Source organism: Podarcis raffonei, chromosome 1 (assembly GCF_027172205.1).
Source record: "Podarcis raffonei isolate rPodRaf1 chromosome 1, rPodRaf1.pri, whole genome shotgun sequence".
Taxonomy (NCBI): domain Eukaryota; kingdom Metazoa; phylum Chordata; class Lepidosauria; order Squamata; family Lacertidae; genus Podarcis; species Podarcis raffonei.
In genome coordinates this window covers 21,700,031-21,715,813 of record NC_070602.1, presented here as the reverse complement: position 1 = coordinate 21,715,813, position 15,783 = coordinate 21,700,031, and the positions used below count along the sequence as shown (strand labels likewise).

The window sequence follows — 15,783 nt, the reverse complement described above, 5'->3', positions numbered from 1 at the left end:
GATTTCTGAATAATAAGTCATGTCAGACTAACCTGATCTCGTTTTTTGACAGAATTACAAGCCTGGTAGATGAAGGGAACACAGTGGATGTAGCCTACCATGATTTCAGCAAGGCATTTGACAAGGTGCCCCATGATATTCTTGTAAAGAAGCTGGTAAAATGCGGTCTTGACTATGCTACCACTCAGTGGATTTGTAACTGGCTGACTGACCGAACCCAAAGGGTGCTCATCAATGGTTCCTCTTCATCCTGGAGAAGAGTGACTAGTGGGGTGCCACAGGGTTCTGTCTTGGGCCCGGTCTTATTCCACATCTTTATCAACGACTTGGATGATGGACTCAAGGGCATCCTGATCAAATTTGCAGATGACACCAAACTGGGAGGGGTGGCTAACACCCCAGAGGACAGGATCACACTTCAAAACGACCTTGACAGATTAGAGAACTGGGCCAAAACAAACAAGATGAATTTTAACAGGGAGAAATGTAAAGTATTGCACTTGGGCAAAAAAAATGAGAGGCACAAATACAAGATGGGTAACACCTGGCTTGAGAGCAGTACATGTGAAAAGGATCTAGGAGTCTTGGTTAACCACAAACATGACATGAGCCAACAGTGTGACGCGGCAGCTAAAAAAGCCAATGCAATTCTGGGCTGCATCAATAGGAGTATAGCATCTAGATCAAGGGAAGTAATAGTGCCACTGTATTCTGCTCTGGTCAGACCTCACCTGGAGTACTGTGTCCAGTTCTGGGCACCACAGTTCAAGAAGGACACTGACAAACTGGAACGTGTCCAGAGGAGGGCAACCAAAATGGTCAAAGGCCTGGAAACGATGCCTTATGAGGAACGGCTAAGGGAGCTGGGCATGTTTAGCCTGGAGAAGAGGAGGTTAAGGGGTGATATGATAGCCATGTTCAAATATATAAAAGGATGTCACATAGAGGAGGGAGAAAGGTTGTTTTCTGCTGCTCCAGAGAAGCGGACACGGAGCAATGGATCCAAACTACAAGAAAGAAGATTCCACCTAAACATTAGGAAGAACTTCCTGACAGTAAGAGCTGTTCGACAGTGGAATTTGCTGCCAAGGAGTGTGGTGGAGTCTCCTTCTTTGGAGGTCTTTAAGCAGAGGCTTGACAACCATATGTCAGGAGTGCTCTGATGGTGTTTCCTGCTTGGCAGGGGGTTGGACTCGATGGCCCTTGTGGTCTCTTCCAACTCTATGATTCTATGATTCTATGACCCTGACCATTAGGTCCAGTTGTGGCCGACTCTGGGGTTGCGGCGCTCATCTCGCTTTATTGACCGAAGGAGCTGGCATACAGCTACTGAGTCATGTGGCCAGCCTGACTAAACCGCTTATGGCGAACCAGAGCAGCACATGGAAACGCCGTTTACCTTCCTGCCAGAGTGGTACCTATTTATACCGCCGACCTTCTGATCGGCAAGTCCTAGGCTCTGTGGTTTAACCCACAGTGCCACCCATGTCCCTTACATGTAAGATACCCCCATATAAAAGAAGTGTAAGGCAACTGAGGCCATAATATCTAATGCAGTCATAGCAGAGGCAAGATTTGCACTGGAGACTTGATAAGTTATAGCAGTTGTCATTTGACCCAAGTAATATCTACTCTGACTGGCGGCGGCACTCCCAATTTTTCAGGCAGACAAGTGTCTTTCAGATCATTCTAGATGGAAGTCACCAGGAATTAACCTTGGACCTTCTGCCTGGAAACAATGTTCGCTGCTACTGATCCCCCTGACGAGCTTCTGCTATAACTGCTGTTTAAACTGAGTGAATAGCTATGTTGTTGTAATGGGCTTGTTTATTGCACATATTAATTGTGGCTGTTTAAAGTCCTGATGAAATTGCTTTATTGCATTTTAATTACATGTGGCTATATTCTTTATGCTCTGTTTTATACCTGCAAACCTCTTGGAAGGCATTTTTGCAAGTAAGTAGTATATAAAATAATACATTATAATAGGGATGGGGAACCTGTGGCTCTCCAAGATGATGCTGAACTTCAAATCCCATCATCCCTGGCCATTGGTCATGCTCTTTGGGCAGGGTTTGAAATTAGCAGGGCGCCAGGCACATTTTGTGCCTATAGATTCTCCATTTGCGAGCACCTCAAAAAGTCTGGGTGCCATTTTTTTGCGCTTGGCTGACACTCAAGGATTACTGAAATGTATGTGCTCTGCAGCCTCAAAGTATATGTTAAGGATAGACAATATACTAAGGAGTTTAACAATAAAGAGTAGAGTGATTTGAAAACTGAAACATAGCACCAACATTTTTATTGTAAACACCAAATTAAACGTGTATTAACAATTTCTGATAAAAATGTTATATTAACAATGTGTCACTTATGTGAATTGCGTATGAGTTCATGCTTATCAAAATAATAAGACATGTCTAATAACTAGACATTCTGTTTTGCCCCCCAAAACCCAGATTCCAGAAACCAATTGGCTCCTAGCTTTTCTATCCCAGTTTCTAACACTGTGTCTGGGGCTGATGGGAGTCCAAAATCAACTGAAGGGCCACAGGTTCTCCATGCCCGATATACAGTGGTACCTCGGGTTACATACACTTCAGGTTACATACGCTTCAGGTTACAGACTCCGCTAACCCAGAAATAGTACCTCGGGTTAAGAACTTTGCTTCAGGATGAGAACAGAAATTGCATGGCGGCAGCAGGAGGCCCCATTAGCTAAAGTGGTGCTTCAGGTTAAGAACAGTTTCAGGTTAAGAATAGACTCCGGAACGAATTAAGTATGTAACCAGAGGTACCACTGTATTCCCTTCCTCTGTGTAAACAGCTGCTGCAGAAATGGTAGCAGAAGAAGGTGCAAAAACGTCTCTCTCACAGCATAATCTTCTTAGAAATGGGAGGACTGAGAAGAGAGATAATGTGTGGTACTTGGGGAAATGGCAGCCAACCAATCTTGAGGGAGAGGCTGGAACTGAGGACAGATTCCCAAACCCCTTGTTTACATCCTCAATCGGGGCAGTCAACACAGTGTCCTGCAGATGTTCTTGCACTACAACTCCCATCACCCCTGACCATTGGCCATGATGACTGGGGTTGATGACAATTGTAGTCCACAACATCTGGATGGCATCATATTGGCTATCCCTGCCATTAACAAAGACTAAATGGAAGGACAGATCCTGAAGCTGAGGCTCCGATACTTTGGCCACCTCATGAGAAGAGAAGACTCTTTGGGAAAGACCCTGATGTTGGGAAAGATTGAGGGCACAAGGAGAAGGGGACAACAGAGGATGAGATGGTTGGACAGTGTTCGCAAAGCTACTAACATGAGTTTGACCAAACTGTGGGAGGCAGACAGGAGGGCCTGGCGTGCTCTGGTCCATGGGGTCACGGAGAGTCGGACACGACTAAACAACTAAACAACAACAAATGAAAGCCTACATTGGACCTTCATCATTTCCAAGGTTCTTCAAAATTCTGTACATATCACCTCAAAATGTGAAGAAGCCTCCTGTCAATTTATTTTTTTCCAGCCATGAAAAAGATTCCACGTGGGCCCCTTTTAAACAAAACAGAACATGATATTACTAGAAAATGTGTGGAAGACTGCTCCTCTCACAAAGCGTGATGACTCATATGATGTGTAATTGCTCTTTTCTTTCCCTAATGCCTATACAAGCTGCCTCTAGGTTGGCAGATGAGAAGGCAGCGAAGCTATGCCCTGCAATGAAAGATTCTGCTATAAATATAGACCTGTCACAAATTTTAACACTTCATGTCGCCTTTTAATGATCAACCAAACCAATATCTGACTGGCTTTCATTCAAGCTTACTTCTAAAAGAGAGAGAGAGAGACTTCTTTTCCATAGTCATTCATAAGCTGTTTTGCCTGGACTTTGCTGCTAAGATATTACTGTCAGGCGTCTCAGTGACATTCCTGTCAGAGGAAATGGCTAAACTGTTGTCCTTACTGGTCTGTCTGAGACAGAAACCCTTTGGCCTGAATCTACTTTGCATTCCATAATGTTTTGATGCAGGGGTACCCACTGTGGTGCTATCAAGATGTTGTGAACTACAACTCCCATCAGTCCTTGCCCATCAGACAATGGGAGCTGCAGTCCACAACATCTTGATATCACCACATTTGTTTAGTCGTTTAGTCATGTCCGACTCTTCGTGACCCCATGGACCAGAGCACGCCAGGAACTTCTGTCTTCCACTGCCTCCCACAGTTTGGTCAAACTCATGCTGGTAGCTTCGAACACACTATCCTGTTTCCTCTGACGTCCCCTTCTCCTTGTGCCCTCCATCTTTCCCAACATCAGGGTCTTTTCCAGGGAGTCTTCTCTTCTCATGAGGTGGCCAAAGTATTGGAGCCTCAGCTTCACGATCTGTCCTTCCAGTGAGCACTCAGGACTCACCACATTAGCTACCCGTTTTAATGTCTCCAGCTGTCAACAGTGTTGATTTTGACAGTCTATTAGTTTTATCTAAGCAAATCATACTTTCATAGACGCACTGAAATAATTGGACTCAAGTTGACTGAGTTCAATGGGACTACACGGAACATGGCTTACTTGGATACAACTCTGTTGCTATTTAAACTTCTCTGTTAACATGCTTTCTGAGATGGTAGGAACTCTCCAAAAACATCCTATTATTTACAATGAAGCTTGAAGCATGTCTATGAAAATAACCAGAAAATTGTATCAGCTGTTGTCACAGAGGAGTTAGGAAGTTAGAGGAGGCAGAGCACTCCTGAAAGTTCATTTGCAGTGGAATTTGAATTCATCACTGTTTCAATCTGGTGCTGAATACAAGGTCTTGCTACTTTCTGGAGGGATAGTTTCCTCTTGAGAGCTCCAAATTTGCAGCAGGACTAAACAAACAAGCTGGCTCACTAGAAGGCAGTTTTCTGTATTCCTTTGTCACTTCTCTGAACTCCTTCCCACCAACAGCACCTCCGTTGCTAAGCCTCTGGAGCCAATAGACTAACTTTAATATTCCATTTTTAATAGTGTTCCAGTTTTAATAGTGTTCCATAATCGTAATGGAACTCGGGCTCATTTTTTTAAGAAGTGAAGCCAGTCCAGGCAGCTGAAATTGATGAGGTTCTGGAGTTTAAGATTAGCTCAGTCAAAAGCACTGTGAAGTCTCAAACACTGTAGGACTGCGTTTAACTCAGTTTTTTAAAGAAGTTCCTGTGCTTTTCTCTTTCTCCCCAAAATTGCTATCTTTCTGCCAAGCTACATAACATGACACCCTGTTTCAGTACGTCCACAATTACGGTAAGTACCTTAACAGCTCATCCAAATCTACTGCAGCATCTGAATCACTATTATGATATGCAATTATTTTAGTAGAGTTGTTGTTGTTTCAGATGTACTTAAAAACAAACACACATTGGAACCAGAAGTGAAGCTTCAGTATCTCAGACCACCAAGGCTTCCTTTGCACTGACAAAAGACAGGACAAATAATTCCCCAAAAAAGTAAAACGAAAAGAAAAACTGGCTGTCTGCATCAGCCAGTGATTGCAAATAACTGTGAAGGTGTCATACTTTCATAAATACAGCAGGATTCTGATTCTCTTGCCTCAGTGCTAAGCTGTGCTACTTAAACTAACCTGGAACTAAGAGAAGACCCTTTTTAAATCCTAGCATTGTAGCCAACAAGAAGTATAAGCCAGCTGCTTAATCTCTTTTTCTATCTGTATACGAGAGTAGATGTGATATTAAAAATGTATTTGCATTTCATCTGCATTTCTGAAAGAAAGAGCATATAGCAGCTGCCGCACTCTTCAATGAGAATCATTTCACTGAAGCTGCTATTTGCCACCCGTGGGAGATTCCCTCCCAATACTTCAATTTCAAAGACAAGATTTTTGTCATGGGAGGAACAGGTTAAATCCATCCTCGCTCTCTGCTGCTCCTAGTTATCCAGAATGCTTCCATTCACCTGAGATGCCACTTGTTCAGATCAAGAGCAGGAACCCCTCACACGTTCCAGATGAGCCAATGTGCAGTCGTCAGGTTAAAGCTGACCATGAATCTGCTTTTATTAGCTGCCCTCTTTCTTCACAGCAACCCTGTGAAGGAGCGTCTCCACCCCCATCGTTCTGCCCGGACACTGAGGTCCAGTGCCGAGGGCCTTCTGGCAGTTCCCTCATTGCAAGGAGACAAGTTACAGGGAACCAGGCAGAGGGCCTTCTCGGTAGTGGCACCTGCCCTGTGGAACACCCTCCCATCAGATGTCAAAGAGAAAAACAACTACCAGACTTTTAGAAGATATCTGAAGGCAGCCCTGTTTAGGGAAGCTGTTAATGTTTGATGTATTACAGTATTTTTATATTTTGTTGGAAGCCGCCCAGAGTGGCTAGGGAAGCCCAGCCAGATGGGCGGGGTATAAATAATAATAATAAATAAATAAATAAATAAATAAATAAATAATAATAATAATAATAATAATAATAAGCTACGCTAGGCTGAGAGACAGGCCCTGCGGTAAGTGTCCCCCCCCCCCAGTGATGTGGCGCCCTGTGCGCCCCTCCCCCCAGCTAAGCCTCTGGTCACCCAGGATGTTTTATGGGTGAACGGGGATTTACATACTCCTCTCCTCAGTCCTAGTCCAACATGCTAACTCCTACACTATCTCACGTTGTTGTTTTTAACCGTGTCAATATACAATCATCTTGACCAGAAACAATGGCGTCCTCATGCAGGAGGCCTTTGGCAAATGGGTTGATTCCAACCTAGGAGACACAGGCACAATTTTCCTGTTCAGAGTCCTCCACTTGCATAATGTACCATACTTTTCCGTATATAAGACGAGGGTTTTTTTATTAAGAAATTATGGGAAAAATCGGGGGTCATCCTATACACGGATAGTGCATAGGGGGGACGTGGGATTGGTTGCTGCCGCGAGCCGGAGATTGTCATTGGCTATTGGGCATGTTATTGGTGGCTGCGTCAAGGGCTGGTGTTGATTGGCTGTTGCTGCGGCAATAGGGCGGGCGATTGGAGGCTTTTGTCGGCGAGGGGACAGATGATTTTCGGCAATCTCCCCTAAAGAAAGCTCAACGACTCTGTGCCACCCCTCCCCCCAAAAAGCTCAGCAACTCTTGGCAATCTCCCCACATTTTCTTAATTTGGAGTCCCCAAAAATAGTGGGTGCCTTATACATGGGGGCATGTTATACACGGAAAAATACGGTACGTATCCCTGGAATGTAATCCCTGCAGCAGTTGCATGTTGCCTGTATAATAAATATCATAAAATAATGTACAGTAGTACCTCGGGTTAAGAACTTAATTTGTTCTGTATGCAGAACTGGCCAAATTGACATACAAATTGCGAGACGAGGACAACTGTGACTTCAAGGAGGAATGGGAACTTTATACAAATTATCTAAAAACACAACAAAATGAACTGGACTCCTTGGCAGGTTTTGAACAAACATACACAAATTTATTGTTGATAACATGATGGACAGATATGAAAGGATATATACAATTTTAGAATATGCAGAGAAAATATGTGCAGCGAAATCAGGGAGAGGAGCTGAGGGAAGTCCATGGTGGGGCGGAAGGGGGGAATTATGTAGGTGATTATATGGTTTGATAATTTGTTATGTGGAAAGTGAGTAATTTTTTTTAAAAAAAGAACTTAATTCGTTCCGGAGGTCCGTTCTTAACCTGAAACTGTTCTTAACCTGGGGTACCACTTTAGCTAATGGGGCCTACCGCTTCCGCTGCGCAATTTCTGTTCTCATCCTGAGGCAAAGTTCTTAACCCGAGGTACTATTTCTGGCTTAGTGGAGTCTGTAACCTGAAGCATCCATAACCTGAGGTACCACTGTATATAGTTTATGGCCCTAGTCAACTTGTCTTGCATCCACGAAGTTTGTCAAGTGGCTACCCTTGTCTTAGACTGCCAAAGCAGTAGTTGAAAAAGGAGTGGTGTTTGTTAATGCCTCTGCTACATCTCTAAGGTCCTGCACCTGTAATTACCTGCAGCTTTCTGATGCATGTGTCTCTAGACAGCGAGTGGGAGAATGCAAATAAAAGAAGAAGAAATGATACCAACAAATCTCCACTCACTTTTTCTTGTTTCTGTATGTGTCTAATCATGAAGTGTCTAATCATCATCCTTCTTTGCAGAAATTCCCTAAGGCCACCAGGATTGGCAGTGAGCAGAAGACACCCATTTTGCCTAAACATGGTAGCCAACCTTCATTTCTAGTAGCCCACAAGGCTCAGCTTTCTTACTTCCTGTTCCAAAAAGACCAAGTAAACACATCTTTTTCGCATTCACTGCCTATTGAGCATCTTTACATAGGAAGTATGCATCATGACATTGGTGTTACATCCCAGTACAAGCACGATGTCATTTTGAAAAGTCACTTACTGCCTCCCTGGGAATGCTGGTGGTTTCTCTCTCTCTCTCTCTCTCTCTCTCTCTCTCTCTCTCTCTCTCTCAGATTTGTGACTTCTGTGGAAGAATATAGTAATCTAAGGCTTTCTCTGCTGTTTGCCAAAACTGATTATTTCGGTTGACACTGATGACATGGGAGACTGTATCTATGGGAGACAGGTCTGAGGTTTCTAGATCTGGAAGAAGGTTCCTGTGTTTCCAATAGCTGCTTAGAAAAGAGAGGTTTGAGCTGATCTTTCTGTTTTGCTACAAAGCTGGAAGAGGAGAAGCAGAACATGCTGAAACTATTTCTTCTGTGAAACTGTTAAAAGCACAAGACCCCACATCCCCTCTACTGTGCCACGCTGAACCTGGCAATTTCATGAGGCACCGATTATACCTAAGGGTCTTTCGCCACAGGAATGTTGGAAGAGTCAGGGCAGATAAAAGGAGGCACAGGCACTGCTTCAAGCAACACAGAGTTAAACTATGGAACTCACTCCCACAAGAGGCAGTGAGGGTCACCAATTTGGATGGCTTGCAAGGAAGATGAGACAGATTCATGGACTAAGGCCACTAGCCGTAATGGCTCTGCTCTGTCTCCACAGTTGGAGGCCTAAATGCTTCTGAAAAGCAATTGCTGGAAACTGCAGGAGGGGAGAGGGCTCTTGCGTTCGAATCCTGCTTGCAGGTTTCCCACAGCCATCTGATTGGCCATTATGAGAACAGGATGCTGGAGTAGATGAGCTGCCGGCCTGATCCTGCAAGCTCTTCTCGTGTTCTTATCACCCCACGGAAACGGTACTATTGCTGAAATTCTAAAGAAAGTTGCTACATTTAACCAAATTGCTTCTGGTTTGGTTTTCCCCCCCTGTATGTGTCTAATGTGGAATGAAACAGATTCATGCTGATAAAAATGCTAGCATAATCTATGGATAAGGCAAAATCATTTCCCCCTGGTAAAACTAGAAAGGGAAGCCCAGGCATAATAAGGACCCTTGTATACTTACAAACCTAATATAATGTATTAGTGATTTGTATATACATCACCTATGAAGCTTGCATAAGGGGTGCTTTTGTAAGTCATGGCGACTGACTGATTGATTGGAGGGTGTCGGTTTCAAAAAAAAAAAAGCAGATCACATAATTACATTTGCCTTCAAAGCATGCACAGTTTCAATTACACAAGCTTGTTTAGCCACCCGGATTTCAGAGCGTGGCAGGCGGCAGCGGCGGCAGCACAAGATCCTTGTTTTGCAATTGGACGGCTGACAGATCTTCAGACGAGAGGCAAAAAGTTAAGTCAAGCAACATCCACAGCAAAATGCGGAATCTGCCAAGTTTAGAACAGAGGGAAAGGACAGCATTTTCTTTGTACTTACAGTACTGAGGTTATCAGTTACTCCCTCAAGATCTAAGTTACAAGCAAGGCGTTAACTCACAAAAGGTAGCATGTCAAAGGGAGAGGGGGACCACACAATTTGGTGCTAGAGAATCTGCTGTGCATGTACAAAGTCTCAGATTCAATGCCCGACATCTCCAGGGCTGGGAAAGCCTCCCAAAACCCTGCAGCCTCTGCCAGCCAGTGTAGACAATACTAGCTGGGTGCACCGATCACCCAGCTCAGTACAAGACAGCGTCCTATGTCCCTTGGCTTCAATGCTCACAATCCTGCTTACTTAGGTTGCATATATCACAGTGGAGTCTGCAAGGCTGAAAGAACTCATCTGTATAAATTGCACCCTGTCCTATCGCCTCTGGGTCTATGCATCTTGATCGCTGGTCACCACACATATCCACAAAGGTCAACCTACATGGCAAACCAGAGGACCAGAGGACCAGGAAAGCTGATTCAGCCTGCACTCAGTGGATTCCGAGTTCACAGCCACATCACAGACGCCTTGCCAAACTGCTAATGAAATTAGGCTATTTGGAGAGGCCTAGTTTTGCACACATTGCCACCTACAGTCATTAGACTTTGAAAACCCTCTTCCCTGTCAGCACATTCAGGAAGACTCAGATCCTGCTCTGAATTAGCAAGCTGAATTCTATGGGCACCAAATTCAATGGCGTTGATTGCTTAAAAGCACTGGGGAAGGATGAAGCCCTTTAGCACACAAACAAAAATGGACTGTTCTCAGTAGGGCAGCTATGGTTGCTTTAGTTCAAATTCTATTTAGGAGACCCGGCATGGAAGACAACAGCAAAGGTTGTAAATTTTGGGGGAGCGGGGCAGGGGAGGTGAATAATAAATACTTTTCTATGTGGAAATGTGAAGTGCATGAAGGGATTATGAAAAACACACATACAGGCACCAAATGGTCATAAACACAAAACACTCATAAACACGCATCCTATACCACTGTTGATGTAGGAATTCATGTGTCCAATTATGCTTTCTCCCAAACATGGCAGGCCTGCTTTTTTTATGTCTCTGAGGCCTAAAATGTTGGCACTGTGCTAGGAACAGATGTATACTTGAGTAAAAAAATAAATACAATGTTTGGGAAGAGCACCATTACTATTACTAATAATTACCTATCCTTCACCTCAAGGTTTCAGTTGAAACACAATCTTGAAAACAGTTTTAAACAACTTAAAACTACAAAGATAAGGAGGATCCTTAAATATACATCTCAAGCGTACAGGCCATGATAGAGACGTGCATCTTCAGCATTCACCAAAAGTGTGCAATTCAACTATTTGTTGCTGTTGTTTTGGTTGCAGATATGAGACTCTCATAGCAAGCTGCCTTCTACAGTGGTACCTCGGGTTACATACGCTTCAGGTTACAGGTGCTTCAGGTTACAGACTCCGCTAACCCAGAAATAGTACCCCAGGTTAAGAACTTTGCTTCAGGATGAGAACAGAAATTGTGCATTCGGGCCAGAAATTGTGCATTCTGCCAGCAAAGCTCCACGTCTGAGCTTTGGCTCTTCTCCCTTCACCACATCCGAAGTATTAGAAGGACAAAAACTTTTACAAGGCGCAGACAGCCTTCAGCTGACACCCCACCCCTAAATCACACAAGCTCCTTTATCGAAGTTAAACACCAAATTCATTTTCAGTGAAGCGCAGTGAGCGAGCAGAGTCAGATTCTGACTTTTGATGCAGTGGTTTGAATCTCTAAACTGCACCCTCTGTTTGATCAAAATAATCTTCTTAGACCCGTCTGAACTGCACAGTTCATGGATCACCTAATCTGATCGTTTGTAACACTTAAGATTTTCTAGATTTAAACCACTCTCAAGAAAACATTCCCACTGCAACTCCATCACTTTCCTGGCAGTCTTTCTTCACAACAAGTATTAGGAAACATTTCTGGACAGCCACCCAAGATCTGATTTGTGTTACCTTGTTTGAAAAGAACATTGCACTGCTCTGCAAATAGCTGAAGTCTAACAACAGCCTCATATTGTGTGATCCTATGGATGTTTACTTCAAATGAAGTCCCATTCAATTCAGCTGGGCCAGGCAGGTGTGCACAGGGCTGCAGTGTAACAAAAATTTGAAGGTACAAGGAAATTCCCTCCCCCAGCCTCACAACCTGGTAGGCTGCAAGTCTAAGCATACTTAGTTGAAAGTATCACTGCAATTCATGGCACTTACTCGGAAGTAAACATGCCCCAGCTGCCAATCCTTTCTTCCCTAAACTGAAAGCATCCAGCGCCCTCAGCCTAAACGATATTTCCAAAACACTTTTTACATCTTCCAGGTGTTTAAAGAAGTGTTTTATGAGGCAGTTGTAACCCTACTGAAGATATATTTAAAATCACGTTAAGTTTAGGAGCCTGAAGAGTTGCTATGCTGGACTGCAGTAGAAAAAGCAAAATGAAAACACATAGAATCTCAGGCCCAAATTGTCTGTGACCGCAGCAGGCAGGTATATTGAAACTCAGGTCTTTTCGACCAGAGTGTAAAGCGGCAGGTGAGAGTACAATTTAAAGGAGGAAGGGGTAAGAGACCAGAACCGTCCTCCAGCCTATGTTTCCTCTTGCAGACTATTCCCCAATCCCATCCTCTGGGCAGTTTCACTTCCAACATCAGAGCCTGATAATCTTAGTAAGATTGTGGGACCAAGCCAGGGGGAAATTAGGGATGGGCAGGAAAAGATTCAGCACCCTACCTTCAAGATAATCCCTTTGGCCCTTTCAGTCTGACCATCGATCTCTCTCCCCCTATTCCATTTTGCAAGTGAATAAAAACGAGTCTGCTGCTTGAGCCTCAGAGGCTGGCTTGCTTATTTACGCCGTAGAAATTGAGACCCAACCATCTACTTTACCGGACAAATGAGGTACTCATGCAACCAGAGAGAGATACTTCTACATATGGAATTAAGACACACTGGAAAATAAATGGAATGAACAAGAGGAGCCAGCAACAAAATGCTGCAGTATGGAATCCTCCCCTAGTCCAAATTCCAGCCCCTCCCATCCATGCCATGCTTCCCCTCAGTTTTCTATTCCTTCCCCCTTTTCCCAACAGTCAGTTGGGATTTCATGTCTTCACTGGGCTTTGGGTGGGGTGGGGGGCGCGATACCACCCTTAGTTCTTTTCCTGAAGTTTTTCTTTATTTTTTTTAACTGCTGCAAATGTTGACTTTCTGTCAAGCCAGCTGATAACAGGTGGCGCATGGGTGGTGCCATTTGGTTACCTGAGGAGCAGTGCTCACTTCCCGTACATCAGAACTAGCATGCATGAAAACCGAGATTGTGGTCATTCATAACCTCGAACCACATCCACTAATCAACAAGCACCCGGGGTCCTTTATTTCCTGTGCGCAGAGAAACACCAAACACCCTGAACAGGAGCATTGAACATACAGAGAAATGCACTCTCCCTCTCTTTTTCACCACTGTCACACATAGGACTTCCAAAGAGGTAGCTATATCAGCCTGTAGCAGCAAAAAAAACAGCAACAGAGCTTACGGCACCTTAAAGATCTAATGGGTTTATTATGGGATAAGCTTTCATGGAAGTAGCCCACTTCATCAAATGCATGACTTGCTATCCTGAACAGGTACAGAATCCTGCACATATGTCTGCATGTTTGTATCCTGTATGTGGGTACAGAGAGGAGTGAACAGCAGGTTCAAGGGTCAATGAAATGCAAAAAAGTATACCCTATATCAATTCTTTGCAAAGCTTAAGAATTGCTCAGGGTGTGTTCACAACACAAATCATTCTGTTATTGCTAAAATCAGTAGCTGCTTCTGACACACGACAGCTCTTTGCTGCTGCTGCTGCCTCCCTGCCTTAGTCCTGTGTATGGCAAACAGCTCAAATCTAACTACAATCGTACCAGCTTTACTTTGGGACACCTGGGCCAGGTATTCACATCTCAAAGAGAAGCACAGTACTTTGCTACGGCAGGAACCCTAGCAATAAAGCACTTCCTTTTTGTACTTCACCCCTCCGCCGCCCACAAACGTCAAGTGCAATAAGGACAGTTCAGAAGTACTTTGCTGCAGAAGTTTGTTCTCTTTGAAGAGCACAGGTGTGGGCTACCTGAGCAAGAAAGGTGGGAGTTCTTGACATTACCTGAATGAAGCCCCAAATGGGATGGAGGGTCCAGTGCAGTAGCAGGGAAGACCAGCAGCACTGAAGGAGCAGCAAAACTTCTCTGATGAGCATCACTCCTGTGGGGAAGCGGGGATGTCTCCTCGCAGCAACCTGTGTTACCTTGCAGAGAAGAAGAAGAAGAGAAGAGAGAGTTTGGGCAGCTGTGGTGCCTCATTACATCCCATTCATAGTGCAAACAGCTGACTCCTGTTCTCTCCCCAGCAATGGCAAAACTCAGATTGGATTTGGTTAGGAGAGCCTCTCTCTCCATAGCTGTCAACTTTCAGATTTGAAAATAAGGGATCAGCAGCCTCGAAAATAAGGAATCAGCAGCCTCACCTGTCCCAGGGACAGTCTACGGGATATCTAACAATACGGGATAGCAGCGGGAAGCAGCGCTGGAATAAGGGAATTTCCCACAAAAAAAGGGAAGGTTGACAGCTATGTCTCTCTCTCTCTCCCCCCAGAAAAGCCCCGGAAAGAAATAAAAAAGGAGGACAGGAAGAGCACCCACAAGCAGAAATCAATCAGAGCACCCCTTATTCCACTTCACAGGGTGGTTGTGATGAGAAAGCCGAGAGGGAGGCAGCTTTTGCACGCAGCTTCTGAGCTGGGATGTGGGCTAAACCTAAAACAGTTGGGAGTGGGCTCTTATTTCTGTGGGGAAGTCTAACACCACCAGCAGCCTTGCTGCAAAACGAAACTTCCTATTAGCTGTGAGCAATCTCCCACCGCCATGATTCAAGCACACCCACCAAACACTAATGGGATCCCAGAGTTTCCCCACCCCGGTATAGGGGGCGAGGGACCCCCCCTCTTGCCTGAAAGCAGGGGAGTGCGAGGCAGCTGGTGCTGCAGCCTCTGCGCGACGGCGGCCGCGCGCTATTCGGAGCAGACGGAAACCAGTTTACTGCCGCCGCTGCAGCAAGCAGCGCCCGCTCCAATTTGGGTCGCTTTCACCAAAGACCCAGAAACAACAAGGATCTCGCCTTTCTCTTACCCTTGGGGATGGCAGGGGCCACGTCTGCAGAGAAAGAGGCCGTCGCTGGCGCTCCCTTTTACATGCTGGAGTTGCGCTGACGCGGGCAGGGCTCGGGGTGCTTTTGCCCAGGAAAAAAAAGTTTGCGAGGAAAGCGGCTTGCTCCAAGGCGGCCGAGGCGCCTGAAGTTCCCTCCTAGCGCCCAGGGAGCCCGCTCGCCGGAGGAACCGGTGCGGGGAAACTCCTTTCCGGAGGAGGGATGAGGGATCCCCTGCGACCCAGCGCGTGGCAGCGCGAAGCGGAGCCTCCCATGTATCCCGGGATCCAAAGAGCAGCGGCGGCGCGTGGGGGGGGGGGGCAGAGGCACGGAGGGCGGGGCGGGGCGGAGAGGGGGTGATCGGGGAAGGAGGGGACGATCGAAGCAGGATCACAAGGAGGAGAGAAGCGGAGCGAGGCTTGTTGTGGTAAAGGAGCACAAAACGGATCGGCTGCTTCCTTCTGCAGAGCGGGCCCTTTGCTCCCAAATTGGGAGTGGGGGGGGGGTGGTCGTTGCCTTCCAAGTCCCGGCTCCTTTTTCCTCAAAGAGGACCAGAAGGACCACCACGCCAAAAAAAAAAAAAAGTCCCAGGGAGGGTTGCTAATTGAGGGCGGGGGAGTCAACTCCTCCCTTCCCCCGCCCCTCCCGCTTGAAGCTGCGAATCTCTCCCCCTCGCCGCCCCAAAAGCGGGTCGAAGTGCTCCCGAGGCGCGCGAAGCTTCCCCCCTTTGCCGCTGCAAGTAGTCCAGATTCTTTGGCTCCCTGTCTCTCGGGGTTGGTTTGTTTTTTTGCCCAG

The 15,783-nt window shown here is 45.6% G+C and overlaps 1 protein-coding gene across 2 annotated transcripts in view; it reads right to left on the bottom strand.

Annotated features, from left to right (window-relative positions):
- Nucleotides 1-15,303, bottom strand: part of PRIMA1 (proline rich membrane anchor 1) — a 52,825-nt gene extending 37,522 nt beyond the window's left edge. Inside the window, exons 1-2 of one of the 2 annotated variants that reach the window (XM_053376218.1) lie at nucleotides 14,973-15,303; nucleotides 13,952-14,092 (exon numbers count right to left, since the gene is read on the bottom strand). In XM_053376218.1, the coding sequence (XP_053232193.1) occupies nucleotides 13,952-14,044 (93 nt within the window). In that variant the 5' untranslated portion in view covers nucleotides 14,045-14,092; nucleotides 14,973-15,303. The remainder of the gene's footprint in view (nucleotides 1-13,951; nucleotides 14,093-14,972) is intronic. The other variant, XM_053376226.1, reaches the window with a different exon arrangement.
- Nucleotides 15,304-15,783: the final 480 nt, after the last annotated feature.